The sequence below is a fragment of the Corylus avellana genome, chromosome ca4, assembly GCF_901000735.1.
Source record: "Corylus avellana chromosome ca4, CavTom2PMs-1.0".
NCBI lineage: Eukaryota > Viridiplantae > Streptophyta > Magnoliopsida > Fagales > Betulaceae > Corylus > Corylus avellana.
In genome coordinates, this window is record NC_081544.1 from 24,543,054 (window position 1) to 24,563,095 (window position 20,042).

General features: G+C 34.0%; 1 protein-coding gene across 11 annotated transcripts; it reads left to right on the forward strand.

Moving 5' to 3' along the window:
* The first annotated feature begins 2,231 nt into the window (after positions 1 to 2,231).
* LOC132176925 (protein ACCELERATED CELL DEATH 6-like) lies at positions 2,232 to 17,949 on the forward strand. Of its 11 annotated transcripts, none has more exons than XR_009439687.1 (6): positions 2,232 to 2,446; positions 3,778 to 3,884; positions 5,655 to 5,741; positions 7,301 to 7,375; positions 7,775 to 7,837; positions 17,776 to 17,949. XR_009439687.1 is itself a non-coding variant. In XM_059589085.1 (6 exons), the coding sequence occupies exons 5-6, from the start codon at positions 7,781 to 7,783 to the stop codon at positions 9,895 to 9,897; spliced, it is 618 nt and encodes a 205-aa protein (XP_059445068.1). In that variant the 5' UTR covers positions 2,232 to 2,446; positions 3,778 to 3,896; positions 5,655 to 5,741; positions 7,301 to 7,375; positions 7,775 to 7,780; the 3' UTR covers positions 9,898 to 10,027. The 11 variants fall into 11 exon arrangements, 5 of the variants coding, with proteins under 5 accessions (XP_059445068.1, XP_059445066.1, XP_059445067.1 ...); XR_009439686.1 differs by lacking the exon at positions 17,776 to 17,949 and adding an exon at positions 8,457 to 8,729; XR_009439688.1 differs by lacking the exon at positions 17,776 to 17,949 and adding an exon at positions 8,473 to 8,729.
* The last annotated feature ends 2,093 nt before the right edge of the window (positions 17,950 to 20,042 follow it).

Consider the following 20,042-nt stretch of genomic DNA (forward strand, 5'->3'; position numbering starts at 1 on the left):
ATTATATATATATATATAATTTGTTATTATATAATCATATGATTTATCATCAATTGATCATGTGATATAATCTTCTCAAAAAAAAAAATAATGTGATATAATCATATAAATTATAATGATAATATATTAATACTTCAATTGTGGTTATAAGTAACACATTGTTTAATCCAATGTCAATTACTTACTTAACATACATTAAAATTGGAATTAAGTCTATAGTACTTAATTGTTGTATTAGTATGAATTTATATACTTATGACTTATGTCATATTATATGTGTATATTTGTTATTATATAATCATCAATTGATCATGTGATATAATCATATAAATTATAGTGATAATACATTAATACTTAAATTGTGATTTAACTCTTTAAAAACAAATTGTGATTTAATGATCAATTGATCATGTTATAAATATAAATATTATCATTATTATTATTATTATATAAGGCGGTTAGTGGGCTGCCCGCCTTTTCACCCCTACATAAAAGGAACATAAATACTTTCGAAACACCAAAGAAATATGTGATTATTGATTTGATTGCGTTAAGTGTTTAATGGAAGATTTTGTTTTATTTTGTATTTATAAGCCTTATGTAATGATTGATCATACGATTTATATTAATAATATCATCATTTTTTTGTTTCTTAAGTTATCATTAACTTATCAACAATATCATCTCATGCTATCAATTCCAAATTTCCAATGACAATGTGAATACTTAATTTGTGACTATAGGAGTAATAGGATATTACATGCATTGTTAATTTGTTATTGACAATTTTAAATTTCTAATGCTAATCATTTCATTTGGGATTATTCTAACCACATTGTCATTGTATATAATATGAATTATATGAATCGATATGATTATATTAATATATGATTAAGTATCATGATTTTCATTTAATCATATGATTAATAGATAGACTATTGTTAATTTGTTACTTAATAAATAATAAGTAATATATATATATATATTAATTAATTAATTAATATGTATATATAATAAATATATACGAGCTGCGCTAATAAGCGAGTCGAGCTCTTATACGAATATGTTCGCGAGCTTTAAACGAATGAGTCGGGTTTTATACGGGTATATATCGTTTAAAAATCGAGTTTCGTTTCGTGTCCACGAGCGGCTTATTTAATAATCGAGTCACGCACAGGCCGAGTTTTATCGGACAGAGCCCGAACGAGCTCATGGGTAGCTTTGTTCGCTTACAGCCCTGGCTCAATGCCTAACACACCTCAACCCTAACATTTTCTTGCAAAGGAATAATGACGTACTTAAAATGTATGCAAACATCATTATTGATTGATCCAATGGCTAAGCTTGTAGTGGTATGGTACTTATATGTTGCAGCCGTCATGCTATTATACTTCCAAATATATTATAAAACGTTACTACAAAAACATATATATTTGATGAGCGCCAAAACCGCTCGTCAAGAATAAAGAAAGCATGAAATTTTCCGGTTTTCCATATATATGTAGACAACACACGCACAGATTAATGCAAGTTGATTCCAGCTGTAAGCTACTTCTCTTTGTTCTTCATTACCTAAACTATCATGCCTAACCTTCAAAGTTCAAAGCATTTGCCTATATATCTTTACTTAAAAGATATATAAGAAGTTGAATGCAAGCCAAACTGTAAATTTTTTTTTTTTTTGTGCACTTTAAATTTATTATTTTAACCTTATTTTTTATTCATCATGATTTAGTTAAATAAGGTTATTTTTGTCTTTTTGTCATTTTTTTAGATTGCGAAACTACTAATTTTTCCTTTCTAAATCTAACGAATTTAAAAAGTTGTATGGATGTTTTTCTTTTTTTTATATTTAAATTACCGTTTTGCCCTCTGAGTATGTAAAGAGTAGGGCTGAAATTTAAAATCGCCTAACCGCTAGCTGCCTAACCGCTAACCGCCTAGGTGGTTGCGGTTAGCGGTTAGTGGGTTTTGGAAACCCGCTAACTGCTAATTGCTTTTTTTTAAAATATATTATATATATATTTCATATAATAAATTGCAATGAGGCTTTGTAGCGTAGTGGTACACGCGCGAGTTTTTAAACCGAAGTTCTGGGTTCGATTCCCCCTAACATCAGTTTTAATGTTTTATTATTATTAATTTTTTATTATATAGAAGTGCAAAACGACGTCGTTTTGCACTTCTATATATTCCCTCTTTTCTAACCCTAAAATCCGAAGCACCTTGCCTCCTTCTCCCTGCATCTGCGATTCTAAATCCGAAGCCTTGCATCTGCAAGCCGCAGCCTCTCAAGTTCTCAACTCTCAAGCCTGCCTCGCCTGCCTCACTCTCGCATATTGACTCCGTCTCGCGTCGCTCTCTCTCTCTCTCTCTCTCTCAACTCGCTGTCTCCGACTCTCCGTCGCTCCCTCTCTCAACTCGCCGTCTCTCGTCGCCAAGCAAGGTAAGTTTAGTAACTTGATTTTGATTTTTACACCATTTACACAAGATTATTAGAGGCTTAGGCCCAAGTAGCTAGGGTTTCGGCCAAAGCAGGTTCTCTTGTATTTTTTATTTATTTATTTTTTTTTTTCTGTTCAATAAAGGGAAAAGGGTACTTGTGCATGTTTGTGTTAATCGAAAGTTTGTTTATTACAATGTGCAAGCAACATTAGATGTATCAGAATTTTGGGATTATGAGAGTTTCAAGTGTGTGAGCTGAGATCGATCGAGAGTTTAGGTTGAATATACTTATATACCAAAAGATCTGGTTTGGGTTGTGAGAGTTTTATGAGTGTAGTTTTTAAAACCATTCATAATTCATTAATAATTATTAAGAGAGAAAATGTTGGGTCTAATGATATAATGTCATAAATCAGAGAGATAGATTCAATACCTAAAGGTTGTTTGCTTCTTTGTTCGAGAGAGAGAGAAAAAGAGAGAGAAAGGAATGAGAGCTGAAACGAAAACAAGGGAATTGAAAAGGGAAAAAAAAAACAAAAACAAAAAAAAAGGTTCAAAATGAGCAAAAAAAAATGATTAAAGTGAGCCCAAAACCGGTCCAAAAAAAAGCAAAAAAAAAGCGGTTAGGAAAAAGCGGTTATCACAAAGCGGTTAACCGCTAACCGGGCGGTTAACCGCTATCCGGTTAGCGGAGGCGGTTAGTAATTTTTACTAACCGCCTAGGCGGTTGCGGTTAGCGGTTTTAGCCACTAACTGCTAACAGCAACTGCTATTTCAGCCCTAGTAAAGAGTCAAACTTTTTTATAGAGATTTTTTGGTCTTTTATGAAGGAAGCTTAAGAAGGAATGGGCGATAAAAAGTGGGAATGCAAGCCAAACAGTGAATTTTCTTTTGTACTTTAAATTTATTATTTTACCCTTACTCTTTGTTTATCATGATTTAGTTAGATAAGGTTATTTTTGTCTTTTGACATTTCTTTAGATTGCGAAACTATTAATTTGCCCTTCTTAAATCTAATGAATTTAAAAAGTTGTGTGGATATTTTTATCTTTTATCTTAATCTTAAAGCTATAATAAAAGTTGGATGATTGGGCATGTTAAACGAGTTGCGAACCAAGCGGCCATGGACTTGCCAAGTATGCAGTTAGAAATCAAGTGGACAGGGCACAGGAACAGTAAAAATTTTGTTTGAGAGTAAAATGACTATTTTGACCTTCCTGAAAAAAAAAAAAAAAAAGAACTTGAGAAGTTGTTTTCACATTTTTGTCTTTTTAATGCAACTACTCCCACTTTCCCTCTTATTTCTTTGTTAATTTCTTCCTCTCTGTCCAGAACACAGAGAAAGATTGAGAAAGACGAGCGGAGAGTGAGATGCTGAGATAGAGGGAGAAGCTGAGAAACAAGCTAAAGATAGCTATTGTTGGATATTGCTTCCTCGGGTTAGTGATTGGGTATTGCTATTGCTGGGATTTTTTTTTTTTTTTTGTGTGTGTGTGTGGGAAGTTGATTTAGTGGTAAAGTATTGACCTTTGGATGATTGGTTTCTTTGTATGATTTTTAACAAGTTTGAGTATGATTTTTCCTGGGTGAAATTTGATGGGTTTTCTTTAATTGTTTCCTCCTCTCTTTGTCCAGCACAGGTTAATGATTGGGTATTGCTGAGTTTTTTTGTGGGAAATTGATTTAGGATTCTTTCTATGACTTTTATAGATACATTTTCAATTTTTCCTGGGTGAAATTTGATGGGTTTTCTTTAATTGTTTCTTCCTCTCTTTGTCCAGCACATGTTAGTGGTTGGGTATTGATAGGTTTTTTTTTCTTTTCTTTTTTTTTTTGTGGGAAATTGATTTAGTGGTTATTTAACTTATTTTTGTCTTTCACACCTTTTTTCTTCGTTCTTCTTTGACACAAAAGATGGCTTCTGACTGTCTTCAAAATCGACGTGCAAGACAGCCTAATCCTACCAACTCTATGATACAACCACTGTTTCCCCTTCCCCACTACCCCCATCTTTTCTTTTCTTTTTTCTTTCCTTTTCCATTACTGCCAACACCACTCACTCATCCACCTTCTTCTTCTCCTTTTTTTTTCCTCACCTTCCCCACCTGCCGACACCCTCCTCTTTTCTTCCTTTCTTTCTTTTCTCCTTCTCCTTTCATCTTTCTTCTCCCAAATTCCTTCTTTCTCCTTGTCTTTCGGTTTTCACTGAAACAAAGTGTGAGAACCAGAGAGATTAATGGAGTGAGAGAAACAGAGATCGGAGAAGAGGGAGTGTGGCAGGGCGAGAGGCAGAGCATGCATCGGTATGGCTCACCATCTCCAATCAGCTGGATTTTCGCCCGAATTTTCGGAATCCCTTCGTATCCAATCAATTATTTTCAACAATTCCCGAATTTTCTGCCAAAAAATCTGGTGTCAGGAAAAAGGTAGCAGCACCCTTTTGTGAGGAGCTCTCTCTGACTCTCATCTCCATCTTCACCATGGAAGCAAGGGCTTCTAGGGCCTCAACCACCCTCTCCTCTCTTCAAATTTTCTTCCAAAAAACCACCGCCACCTCTGCATTCTCAGAAAATCGGAACAAAGGCGTGGAGACCAAAGACAAAGAGCTCAGTATGTGAAGCTTAAAAATGGAAACAAAATTTTGTCTTTCAAAATAGCAGCAGATGCGTGAGATGTGAAAGAGACACAAACAAAAGAATTTGGCCTTTGCTGAAACGTGGACAGTAAAAGCAACAAAGAAGGAGAGTTCTTTGTCTCATGTGGGGGGACTAACTAGAGGAAAAGAATACCAGCTTTAAAGACCTGGTGCTCCACGTCAAGAGCGGAGCTGAATTTTTAGGAGAGCCAAAGTTTTGCCCATTCGACCAGTAGAACTATTTTCTTTCTTTAGTTTTTATTTTCCTTTTGTTGTACTCAATGTTTAGCATTTTGATCATGGAATTTATTTTCATGATTATGAGTGACTAATCTTTTTAGCTAGGGCTATGTGTGAAACTTAATATTTTTATTATGTGTTCTTGAAACTATGTTTAATGTTCTTCATAGATTAATGATTGGATGTTGGGAATGATTTTAATTTGAGAACGATTCTATGTTGACAAGTTGTTTTTGATTCATTATCTTTTTTTGTTTATATCAAATGCTTACTTTTTGTTTGAATTTATAGTGAAAATTGAATACAGCCTTTGCTTTTGTTTCTAATTTTGTAGATGATGCCTTTTGTAGACCAGTGGTTCGTTATATATATGGTGTATTGATTTGCTTTATCTTCGCATTTAAAGCTGTTGACTTCTTAAGTAAGTTTCTCTATTAAATTTGGTAAATGTAGATGATATTCTCAATGTCTTGAATAAGCTAAATGGTGAATTTGAACCAAAAAGAGAGTTGATAGCATTGCTTTATTCTATTGTACTAGAGCTTTCATAACTGCATTAGCACCTGATTTGCCTATTATGGTTTTTGGGCACTTTTTGTTTGGCATAGGATTCGACTGGTAATACGCATTATATTTTTTTGAATCTTAAAGCTATATAAAAAGTAGCTTCTTTAGCTTCCTCTTTGTTGAGGAAATAGTATTTTTCAACTTGATATAGTGCATTTTCATTTTATGGTGCAAAAGAAATGCATAGAAATGCCTCAAGTCTCCACTTTAAAATTGGTTAAGAGCATTCTCTTTCCAAAGACCACAGTAGAGACTCTACTACTAATTTGGGTTTACTTCTCTACATTGTGGACGATCAAAATGAAAAGATAATCTTATGCCTACTAATAAATGAAGCTTCTTTATGATTGGATATTTTTATATAAACTTCAATATTTCCAGTTTCTCCATGTTAATTTTCATCATTTAGGTTCTTCCTTGTTTAGTTTTAATGGACGCATGTTTGCTTCTATTTGCAGCATTGAAATGAGATGAGTGAGAATTAATATTTAAATAATTTGATAGATAGAGACCAAACCATATTACCCAAAGTAGAAAGTCATATACGATTTTTTTTAATCTAAATTTAGTCGCATATGACTATTTGCCAAGTATTAGTTACTTGACACATGAAAAAAAAACATTTTTAATTGTAAACTTACTATGTTTTATTTGTCTTATAGATCTTTTATATAAGTTTCTCTTTTTTCAACATGACTTCGTTTGTGGGAAGAAGTTTATAGAGAAATTGAGGAAGTAATTCCCCAATTCTTGAGTTTTATTTTATGCCTACAAATTCCACTTTCTAATGTTGTTATTTTCAAAAAAAAAAAAAAAATTGTGCAGTGAAACTTGCAGTAATAATTAGTTCATTATAAATGATATCGTCATCCCATACTGTGAATCAAACATATGCCTTGAGACTGAAGGAGGGTAAAAGAATGCCCATACACTTTCTCTCTCCCTTTTATTTTTTATTTTTTATTTATTTTAAATTAATCGATTTATTTATATAGCTATAATAAAAAATGCATTTGGCTTGCTATTCCTTTTTCTTTTTTTGCTTCAAGCTCTGTTTCTTATTTATTCATTTTGTTTGTTTGCTGATATGGGTCTTTATCAAGAATGGTTATCTGCTTGTCTACTAAAGCTATCTAACAATTAATCTATTAGCAAAATTTATATGTAACTTTCAGATTTTGAAGTTGAAACTGAAAAAAGGTAATTGCTCTAAGTGTTAGTTTTTTATAGTAGCCTGAAAAAAGGTAATTTGAGCCTATTGGCGTGGTTGGTAATTTTCAACTAATGACAAGCTACTCTTTCCAATGATTGTTGTAGAATTTAACAATATGATTCGACATTGGTTTTTTATTTTTTTGTATTGTTTTTTTTTTTAATTTTGTTTTGGTGGGTAACATGATGAAATTATATCAGGCCGAGACTCGAGAGTTCATTTGGGGATTGAGCAACAAGGTGGTGGCTGATCTCGGTTGTAGCTGTGTATATTAGGTGTTCCAGCAACTCTTCTGGGTTTAGAGTATCATGTCTTCGCTACATCTGAACATGCATATAGAATTGAATTACGAACAATGTATGCTGGTTTGATTGGGTTTTATAGGAAGAAAAAGAAGCACATCACACACATAGAAAGAGAAATGTGACTAATGTGTGAGACTGAGTGTTAAAGAATACTAAAAATTCAGGTGCAAAATTTAATAAATTAACTCAACTAAACTTGGTGTTAATTTTGATGAAGTTAATTATTGAGTTTTTCCTACTAATCCAAGCAAGTCATTTGTATTTACTTTTATGTTACAATAATGTCAATGTGCATATACTCTTTGATGCTAAAATAAATTTTCATTCAGAACTGTTACTTGACTTTTTGTTTATCTTGGCGTATTGCAGAAGGAGATGGAAGTCACTACGGCAATCACTCAGGCAATCGCTCAGCAAATCGCTGATCGTCAGGTTAGATTTGAATTTTGATGGCGTTGATGAAAATTTTGAATTTTTAGCCTAATTTTAAAGTCTAATGCTTTTTGAGGTTTGTTTGCTGTGGGGAAATAAAAGAAAAGAAAGCAAAGGAAATAAGAGAAAGAAAATATGTCCCACCCTCACTATGTAACCATTTATTTTCTATTTCCTTGAAGCAACCATTTATTTTCTATTTCCTTGAAGCATGGGTATAATTTATTATGTGTTTGTCTGTATATCTTTTTGGTTGACATGCAGAGTCACATGGTAGTAAAAATATTCAAAAAATATGAAGACATGATTTTAAACAGTTTGATGAGATATAATTTGATAAATTTGACTGTGCAATAATCATTTCCATCTCAATACTTTTACAATTGTCTACTCATAGCCGATGTGAAACAAAGTTTGATCTCATTGTCAATGTGTTTGATTCAAAATGGGGAGATTAGTTTATTTAGTTACTTTATTTGATTTGTTTCGATATGTATTGGTAAGCATGTTACATGTATGATGAGTACTTACTTAATGATTGATTATATATTTTTGTAAAATTCTTTTTTTGGTTAGATTGTATGGTCTTCATTGTAGTATCTTTTAAGTTCTATTACAGTGAGGTACCTTAATAGGAGTTTGGTGCATGTACTAAGGGACGGGTAGCAAAAATGAAATCAAAGAGGAGATCAAGCAGGAACTTAGTACATAAGGACAAAAACATACTATCCCATTTGTGGTTATAATGTGCTTGCCATTTAGATCAACTTTTATTTGCAGTTTATTTTTTGTTGTATATTGTATCTACTCACTTTTGTAATGTTGTGTTATTATTTTATTTGTGTAAAAATTTAAATATGCTCTTTTATTAATAATTTAGATATTTACTTTATGTCATAAATACTTTGTGTATATGGTTGAGTTTGAATGTTAATAACAAATTATATCTATTCTTATTAACTTTCATTTTTTCCTTTTTACTTTTTCTTTCTATAACGTACATGCAGCATTTTTCTTTTCTTTTCTTTTTCTTGTTTTAAATTCCAATTGTGTCTTTAAATGATTTGAGCGTTTCAATTTGATCACAGTTACATCTATGAATATATGATAAATGCTTTCGTTTATATGTTCTAATTCTTACATTGCATGTTAATTACATGTTGGTTTAAAAAAATTATAATCTATAAAAACAAATGACAATGTACATTAGGTGCTATATATAATAGTTTCTACTTGTTTTATTATTATTTTTTTATGTATTAAATGATATATGTTTCTACATATTCTCATTTTTTATAATTACATTAATTAGGGGCTATAAAAAAAATAGTGACCATGAGGTATATATATAAAAATCCATAATAAATCATCAACAGAAAATTGACCCTAATAAAAAAATCCATGCTAAATCCCTTTCTAAAATAAAAAATATTATACGTGCTCTTTTTCTTACAAGCTATATAAAAATTCCTAATAATATCGGTATAAACATTACACAGTTTGCGGTAGGGGGCATGTTTAGAGGAGACAAGGACGAAGATTGGAAATCTTTATTGCAGAATGCAGCACAAGCCCATTTGGTAGTGGCTGCACTGATTACAACCGTGACCTTTGCAGCATGTATTACCATGCCTGGGGGTTTTGCGAGTAGTGGAGAAGGCTCACACCCAGGCTCTGCACTTCTGAGAAAAAATGCTGCTTTCAAAGCATTCGTTATCACAGATACCATATCAATGGTGTTGTCAAGTTCTGCTGTCTTTATCCACCTATTGATGCCATTTCTTTTCTACAAGCATTACGATGAACGCCATCGCACGCAAGTTTTCATTCTGGCCTCCATCCTCATTTTGGGGGCCATGATAACAATGGTACTAGCATTTGTCACGGCCACATATGCTGTGTTAGTGCCTTCCATGAATCTTGCCATTCCCATCTGTATCATTGGCCTAACCTTCTTCGTTATCCTCATCCTTGTGTATCGGAAATTTATAAAGGGTGTGATGGATCATGAATCAAGGATGCCTGATGTAGATGTGATATCTGATCGACAATCACATTAAGTGAGAAGTGTAGTCTGAATTAGTTTTCTTGTTACTTAATTTGGCATGTTATGAATTGATGATCCATATATCATAACTGACATTTGATGTGTTAATTTGCCGAAGACATATATAATATAGCCGTTGTATATATAGCTAGTTTCTCGAATTAGTATGTGTTGTATGGTAATATTGATAAGCATCCTACATACGGTTGACCTGGCTACCCTACTACTAATAGGCATGCATACGTGGCAGAACTGGGTCCACATTCTCAGTTCATGATTACATAAATATTAACCGCATGACAAGAGCTTTTTGTGAAGTTGAATGCTCGATTTAGTGTGCTTAATTTTGTAGATTATTTTAGTCTAGTAATTTTATATTTACTTTTCAAATGTTTCATATATTGTGTTTAAGCAAACTTGCTCCTGCAAAGAATTCTTTGCTACAAATAATATACTATAAATTGCACATTTTGCACATTTAATGGCCCAATCAAATGATTAGCAATGCAAATATTTTCTTATTATTTTTATGTATCAAATCTTACAGGTTTATTATTAGTCGTGTCACCAAAATGAGATTTTGATAAATCTTTTATTCTGTTACTTCGTTTCTCTGTTTCGGCTCTTTCAACTAGTATTTAGGGCTGGTCAAAAACCTGCCCAACCCGCAAACCTGCCCCGAACCGCCCCGCCTCGACTGGGTATTATGTGTATTTTTGCGGGTTTGGGTAAAATTTCTCTAACCCGTGCAGAGCGGGGTCGGGTATCGGGTTTAGCCATTTTTTTCACGCGGGTACCCGCCCCGCCCCAATTCTACCCGCCCATGAACATAACCCTAAAAACCCAAAATATCTCCGATCCACTCCCTATTTTCTCTCATCTCACGCCTCCATCCAGCAAGAGAATTTTCTCCTCCTTTCCCTCTGATTTTCTCCTTCTTCTTCTCCTTCTTTCCCCCTTTCTTCTTCTCCTTCTTTCCCCCTCCACGCAGCTTCCATCACCCTCCAGATCCAGCAAGAGAATTTTCTCCTTCTTTCTCTTTGATTTTCTTCTTCTTCTTCTTCTCCTTCTTTCCCCCTCCACGCAACTTCCATCACCTAGCTCCCACCCATGCTCTTTCTGCCGACATCCAGAGAGCTCGAAGACGAAACGACAAGGAGATTGAGAAAGAGTCGAAGAGAGTGAAATGGAGGGAGAATTAGTGAGAAAGAGAGATAAAGAAGAGAGAGAGAAATAAATTTACGGTGAGAGAGAGTAAGATGGAATTATGGACCTCTTTCCCTCTGATTATTAGGTTCTCATGAATCATGAGGTAAGTTGTGACTTGTAATTGATTAGTTAAATTTTTTCTCCTTTCCATCTGATTTCCTTCTCTTCTTCTCCTTATTTCCCTCGATCTGTTTGCTTGTTGAGAAAATTGTTGGAAAAGAAAATTTTGATGCTTTGATTCTTACCCGACCCGCCCCGCAAAACCCGCGCCTATTCAACCCGGCCAGCAATACCCAAACCCGCGCGGGAACTGTAATTTTTTGCGAGTGACGGGTTGGAATTTCCCAAACCCGCAGGGTGCAGGGCGGATGAGAAAAAAGCCAATACCTGACCCGCCCCGATCCGTGCCCACTCCTACTAGTATTTATATCTCTTTTGGTCCAATACATTGTTCTTATACTATTGAGGATTTTTTAAACTTTAATTTTATCATAGTACAGCAGTTGCCCTAATTCCATCAAAGCTTAAATGATTTTAATTTTTTTTTTTTTCTTTTAGTTATTTGGATTTGAATACGAGGGCCGGATCATTGGATAGGTTGATAAATAAAGTGATAATATGTAAGCATATACATATATAATATCTGGCTACTCTGAAATAGCACACAGAATGCACCAATACTAATATATCATATCAAGCAGAGATACATTAATTGGCGTGACGCGTGACGCGTGACGGAAGGAGAACAATAGAAAATATGTCAAAAATAACAGAAAATAAGATAAACCACGTTGATCATAGTTTCACTGGTCAATAATGAGGTTTTGGTAGAGTCTCACCACCAAGAAGAAAGAGAGCAATCATGCTTCCAAGAAAACATCTTTTTTCATCTGGTCTCTATAGGAGTACAAAGAACATTTAAATAGACACGGTAAAATAAACCTTAACACTAATTTGATTGACTTTGGGCTAAGCCCATTATCTAATTACAAAATATCACTAACTCTAGATTAGATGACTTTAGGTCAAGCCCATTACAATAACTCCTAAAATATAGATAAAACAACCGTCTAAAAATAAGTAACATAATTAACTAGTAAGACCCAAATAAAATTTAAAGACAACTTATTTATTTTTCCTTCTGCCTCATTCTCTTCTTGGAAAAAAACTCACTCTCCAGTTTATAAACATTTAAAAACATAGAAAACTTTTTTTTTGCTTGCTCCAAACCCGATTCCTCAAGTCTTGAAAATATTGAGAGATTTGTTGCTGACATGGGCTTGAGTGTAGAATATGAAGTACAGGCCCTCATAGTTGCAAAGGCTAACTTCCTGAAAAGCCCATTGAGAACAACAGGACCATTTTCACTTCTATCCTGTTGACCTTTTAGATGTTGACCGAGATCTTGACTAAAAGCCTTTCTCAAGTAAAATCGAAAGCTTTCTTTTGTATCTTTTTTTTTTTTTTTTTTTTTGGTATTATTAGTATTTTTGTCTTTCTTTTCTTCTTCCTGAACCAAACAACAACATACTCTTCTCTTGCACAAGAGAGTAGCTCTGTAAAGACCAGAGGATGACTAATGGAAGGCAGCCCGACAGGGTGGTTTGCTGGTCTGGCAGACTGGCGCGACAGGGCGTGGCTGTTGGCGACGCAGATCGCCGGAGGACCAATTGTAGAGGGGTCTTGGTTGATCGCCGGAGGACCAATTGATGGCGCAGAGCACCGGCGGAAAAGGTGATATTTTGGGTAGAGATGGATGCTTGCATTCTTTTATCGGTGGTTGTGGAACGGTTGGAAGGTTTGAGTTTTGGTTTTGCGCTTGTGATTGTAAAACGATGGTCTGCGTGAGAGTTTCTGCTTGGGTTTCTTTGTGGGTTTGGACACTTTGTTGTGGGGTTTGTCTTGAGTGTTTAGTGGTGGCTGTGGCAATGCATTCTCGTGATGGTTCGGCGGTGCAGTTGAGCTGCTGTGGTGTTGGGTCGTTGGCGTTAGCAGAAATGAAGGTAGTGATGGGTGGGCAACTAGATGCTGCAGTGATCACTGTTCGGGGGATTTGCGGCGCTAACGGTGTCGGATTTGCTAAAAGTTGGAGGCTTTGTGGTTTCGATTGGGTTTCTGCTTCGGTTTCGTTTAGTTCTTGAACAACAAAGGTTGCCAATTGGGTGTGGTTGATGGGTGTTGCTAGTGAATTTTCTAAAATGGCCAGATTCGTGGGGGTTGCAGTTTGTGGGAATTGGGGTGTAATGGGCTTCGGTGGACTTTCTGACTGCATTCCTTTTTCTATTTGGGCATTAGGTTGATTTGTTTTGGCTGGGATTTGTGGAACGAATGACAGAGTGGTGGCTTGATTGTTCTTCAATGGTGGCTTGGATATCAACGGTGGTTGTCTTTTGGTCTCTTGTGGTTTATGAACGGCAGGGGTGGTACATTTGGGGTGGGTTTCTGGATAGTTTTTATTGCACGGTGGTAGTGGTTTCTCTAAAGTTTCGATTCTTAGGACATACCTGTGCCAAACAGCATCCATACGTTGCTGTTAAATATAATGTTTAGGTCCATACTTCTCTTGCAATTTGAATTTCATCTCTTCCCAATTGGAGATGGGTGGTAGATAAAGGCGGTGAAGGTATTCTTCCTCACGCTACCACCACTCAAGGTAGTCCTCCAAGGCAAAGAGCCAATCTTGGAATGCATATGAATCCCGTTCACCATGAAAACCTGATACATCCATTCTTACCTGCATTGGAACGTCATACCCTTGCTGCGTAAAGGTGCTACTCAGCCTACTCCCAATTTGCCTCATGCTTCTTGGGTTGATGGTGGGATAATCGTAATGATACATGCATGATGAATTTTCGTTGGATCTCGCAATTGTTGGTAGAAAACAATTGCAGGATGGCTCTGATACTAAATTGATGCAGGACGGAAGGAGAACAATGAAAAATATATCAAAAATAATAGATAATAAGATAAACCACGTTGATCAGAGTCTTACCGGTCAACAATGCATGGGGTTTTGGTAGAATCTCACCACCAAGAAGAAAAAGAGCAATCATGCCTCCAAGAAGACATCTCTTTTTATTAATCATCATCTGATCTCCATAGGAGTACAAAGAGCATTTAAATAGACACGGTAAAATAAATCATAACGCTAATTTGATTGACTTTGGGCTAAGCCCATTATCTAATTATAAAATATCACTAACTCTAGATTATATGACTTTAGGCCAAGTCCATTACAATAACTCCTAAAATATAGATAAAACGCTAGTCTAAAAATAAGTAATTTAACTAACTAATAAGACCCAAATAAAATTAAAAGACAACTTATTTATTTTTCCTTTTGCATCATTCTCTTCTTCGTAAAAAACTCGTCCTTGAGTTTTAAAACATGAAAAACTTATTTTTTTTGTTTTTTTGTTTTGCTTGCTCCAAACTCGATTCCTCAAGTCTTGAAAATATCTGAGAGATTTGCTTTGATACTAAATTGACGCAGGACAGAAGGAGAACAATGAAAAATATAAAAAAAATAATAGAAAATAAGATAAACCACGTTAGTTAGAGTCTCACCTGTCAACAATGTATGAAGTTTTGGTAGAATCTTACCACCAAGAAGAAAGAGAGTAATCATGCATCCAAGAAAACATCTTTTTTCATTAATCATCATCTGATCTCCATAGGAAAACAAATAGCATTTAAATAGACAAGATAAAATAAACCCTAACTCAAATTTGACTGACTTTGAGTTAAGCCCATTAACTAATTATAAAATATCACTAATTCTAGATTAGATGACTTTAGGCCAAGCCCATTACAACAACTCCTAAAATATAGATAAAACACCAGTCTAAAAATAAGTAACCTAATTAACTAATAAGACCCAAATAAAATTAAAAGATAACTAATTTATTTTTCCTTCTGCATCATGGTGTCATTCTCCTATGTATACATCTTTCTTTTTTCTTTTTCTTTTGCTTTTTGCTTTTTTTTTTTGTTTTTTTTTTTTAATTTTATTTATTTATTTATTTTTTTAAATCTACTATTGAATTTGTAGAACTCACATACAGGTCTTACAGATTCAACATAGAATTTGCCTATCTCTTGTATGCAGATAAATATGAGATGAAAACCAAGCATTTTTCTATCATGCGTTTGATCAAGTTTGTATTAGTATGTAGATAAAAATATCCACCACTCCGCACACAACATTGTTTGACAAAACATCCGAGTTTTTTCAACTCCTAATCTTGGTTATTTGATAGCAGCAAATGTATACCTTAGTACAAGTAACAATATTGCAAAATAGTACAACAGCAAAAACTAATTAAACTAGTTTGATATATGTAATATCCCAAGCCAAATACGATCAAAAGATGTTTTGGTGGTTTGGTCCCACTAAATCCACCAAGTATTGAACCTAAGTTGGAAGGACATTCCCTTTCAAATTTGACTCAACTAACAAATTAATACGTAAGGAATTCATTTTTCAACCAAACTGATCACATATATATTGTGAATATATTGTGGAGAGTGGAAGAAAGAGAGAAATAACACAAAGGATTTACGGGTAGTTCGGTGTTAGACACATACGTCCGCCACTCAGAATACCCAAAGTGCTCATTGTGCTTATTGAATTTTGTCTACAATACAAATGTCCTTATTTATAGGGCAATGTCTAAATACAAATATAGTAATCAAATTCCCTTAATTTGATTACAATCCCAATATTTGATTACAATTAACCCATAAATAGAGAATATTTGATATCAACATAATTATGGAATATACAGAAAATATTATATATTTTCCATATATTCTAACATCCCCCTCAAACTTAAGGTAGAATATTTTGGAACCTTGAGTTTGAAATCCGAATCAATAATGACGGCGGTGGCGGAGGTCGGGAACAAGCCGTAGATGGTGGAGGCTACTAGAGAAGATAGAGGCTGGCGGGTGGCCAGCGACGGCGGCAGGTGGCTAGTGAATGCAGATTCAATGGGTTAGGGCTAACAATGAGCAAAACTTCAAAAGGGCCAACGATGGGCTAAAATCCAAAATGGGCCGACAACGAGTTAGGGCTAACAATGAGCCAAAACTTAAAAATGGTCGACCTGGGCCAAAAATAAAAAGAAAATGAGCCCACTTGGGTTGGTTATCAGATCGGCGCACCAAACATGACCGACATGTGGCGCGTGTGTTGGGGTCACTCTAACCTTTTTATTATTATTATTATTTGTTTTTGCACGTGGAGACTCCGTTTTGGCGGATCTCAATGGCTATGAACTTTATAGCATCTGATCTATGGAATTGTGTGAATGCCGAGGTGATTGGTGGAATGTAATGGCGTGTGGCAGAATTGGCAAAAGCTTTTGGGTGGAGTGTGGCTGTGGACTTGAGCATCGAGATTGTCGGATGGAACTTGAGGAAACGTCAAGGATGTTGAAGGTCACAAGAAAGTGGCTTTGATACCATGTTGAAATAATGATACCCTGTTGAAATAGCTGTGATACCATGTTGAAATATCCCTGATACCATGTTGGAATTATTGAGTGGAAACAATATAGAAAATAAATACAAAGAAGTTACGGGTGGTTCGGTGTTAAACACCTACGTCCACCACTAAGAATACCCTAAGGGCGCGGTTACATTGTGCTCATTAACTTTTGTCTACAATACAAAGGTCCTTATTAATTCATAGGGCAATGTCTAAATACAAGTATAATAATCAAATCTCCTTAACTTGATTACAATATCAATATTTGATTACGATCAACCCATAAATAGAGAATATTTGATATCAGCATAATTATGGAATATACGAAAAATATTATATATTTTTCATATATTCTAACATATATATATATATATATATGTATAACAGTAAATACTTTAACAATTTTTTTTTTCTTTTTCTTTTTTAAACGTACGTGTTATCCATGCATGTTTAATTAGAATCTAACACAAGGAGTATATTTCTTCAAATTTCAAATATTATTTTCAAATTAAAAAATTTAAATTTTATCATATCAGCTTGTCGATATTAATGTATGAATGAATATGATAGCTAGTGTTGAGGGAATAAATGTTGAATTCTTAACATCCTAAGAATTTTAAATAATCCTAATTTAATACGACGAGTGATTTATAACTAGGCTCATGAATCACATAGATGTCTACCACTTTTAGGCAAAGTTTGTTGCAAAAGTTAATGTGTCGAGAGATATATATGTGTGTGCCAATCAATTTGCTACGAGGAATATTGGCCTTTTTATTTATCGATTGTATTTAATTATAAAAATTTCACATAACTATCACATTGTACCACATGACATAATGATGTAGGACACTTCTAAGAAATTAGTCCAGGGAGGAGTCTCTGAGAGATTATTATGAGAAGAGTTTCCGAGAAATCATTCTTGAGACTTCATCCTTACAGTTTTTTTCAAGAAATTATTCCCAAAAATCCAAATCCGATGGATGATCGCCAAAAGATAACACGAGCCATTCCAATCCGAGAGTACGTTCATCCTGAAGGTTAACATAATAGCATGCATAGCCCATGATGAAAAAGCACAGTTAGCACATTAATGACGAGAATCACTGCTAAGCTAAGATCTTATTTACTGAAGATTTTGTTTTATTTTATTTTTATTTTTAATTAAGACTTTATTTCCTTTTCTTACAGGCTGTGTTTTGGTTTCTTCGAGGAAAATAGGATTGCATTGCTGACAAAGGTTGTCTTTTGTCGAGAAAGGCATGACCATCTATATACGTTGACGTTTACCAAATTTTCACATGACATAATAATGTCATTGAGGTTGGATGAGTCCAGGAAATTTTTAAGGCCCGTTTGCTAACCTCTTCCATGTTTTTTCTTTTTTTTCTAATTACACTTTTAAAAAAAAAAAAAATTAACAAATTTTTTAACCACAAAACATTTACTACAAACTCAAATGAATTTCAATACAAAAAAAAAAAAAAAAAAAAAATTGAATTTCACATTTATGTCATATCAAAATAAGTTTTCAATAATAATAATAAAAAAAAAACCTTCTAAAAAAGAAGGGTTATCAAACACTCAAATACTTATTTTGTATTCTCATATATGATTGTTTTGTATTATTTGGTGGTCTATTACACAACACCGACAAAATATAAAAATTCTTATATTCAGTTTAAAGCAATATTGTTAACGACTGAGTCTTCGTTGGACGCTAGGGAAGTCCAGGAGCACTACACCAGAAGTGAGTGTTTGCAAATATTGGTGTTGAAATTAATAACACTATCCAATCAAAGATCAACTAATTCGTGATTAATTTGGCAATAAAGACGTGTCACATATATCTCGAGACCAAGAGTCTTCATTACAAATTTGTGATTAATTCATCACGACTGGATTTATAATTATATGCAGTAATATTTGGAAATTCAGCTGCAATTAATCCTTGTTAACTTCTTTATGATTGTACTATATATAACCAGTGAAAATTTTCATTTACGAACATCAAATCAATAAAATAAAATAAAATAAAAAACTCAAGACCTTTGTAGGAATCGATAGTTTTTGGAGAGCCTTTTCACTTGAACACAACTTTTTTCCACCAAAATCTTTTTAGGTGATCAGTAACCTTTTGCTTCCCAAACAGATGTACCTCAGGTCCTCAGCAAATCTTAAGCTTGAGACCCACTTGCAACATTTCCACCAAACAATATACGTGCCTAATTTTTCAGACCATGTGTGAAGGAGAGGAGAGATATGAACAATTAAGGAATTAAAGAGACTCCTGTAGGTGACAGGAAATTTCCTCCCACCAGCTTGGAAGAAATTTGTGTCCAATAATAAGAGCCCATTCTTGTACAGTTTGACAAAGTCGGTCTCATTGAGTGGTCCTCCTATGGCAGCAACCCTTTCTTGACTTGGTCGCGACAAAGCAATTCATGCTTATATGCGTGACTTTTTGAAAAAAAAAGACAAAGAATGAAAAGCAAGAGAGAGAGAGCAACGTCAAGTTGGAGAGAAAGGAAATAAAAGTTGAGGCTTTTCATTCTACATTTTATCTTGGTTTAAATACTAAATTAGTTTTTGGAGTTCCATTACTTTTTTTTTTTTTTTTTTTTTAAAGATTTCACTTTTATCATAGGAGGTCCATGTAGTTTTGATAATAGATCAAGTTAGTCCTTCATCAGTTGACCGCTAGTTGACTTAACGGAATTCCACGTGAACCAATCAAATGTTAACACGTGGCATCTACTTAATTATTTTTTTTAAATTAAAAAAAATGTATTTTCTAAATAAAATAAAAATAAAATAAAAATAAAAAATAAAATAAAAAATTGGGGGTGGCTCTTGGCCATTTGAGCCACCCCCTTTGGCCATAGGCCACCCTCATCTGGCCAGATGGGGGTGGCTGAAACCACACTCCAAGAGTCCACACAGGGGTATCAAATCACCCCCTGAAGGGTAACAAGTGGTTTCACTCCCCAAATGAATAAGGGAGCAATTCCTAATTTTTTTTTTTAGAAAATACTTTTTTTTTTGTAATTTAAAAAAAAAAAATTAAGTAGGTGTTACGTGTCAACATTTGATTGATGTACGTGAAATTTCGTTAAGTCAATTGACGGAGGACTAACTTGGTGTATTATCAAAACCACATGGACCTCCTGTTATAAAAATAAAACCCTATAGAAAAAAAAATAAAGTTTCGAAACCCTAGGAAATATTTAGTATTTAATCCTTTTATCTTTTTTTTTTAAAAAAATTTTAATTTCATTATTATTTTTTATTTTTTATTTTTTCCTTGTATTTTGAGAGTCCAACTCTAAACTCATGCGAAGTTCAAATTTATCTTCATGTTGTTACTGCATTTGTGATTTGCCTATTTATTTGGGAGCAACGTTTGCCTCACTCCACACTAAAAACAATTTCACATGCCCCCTTTTCCTTTCTTTTTT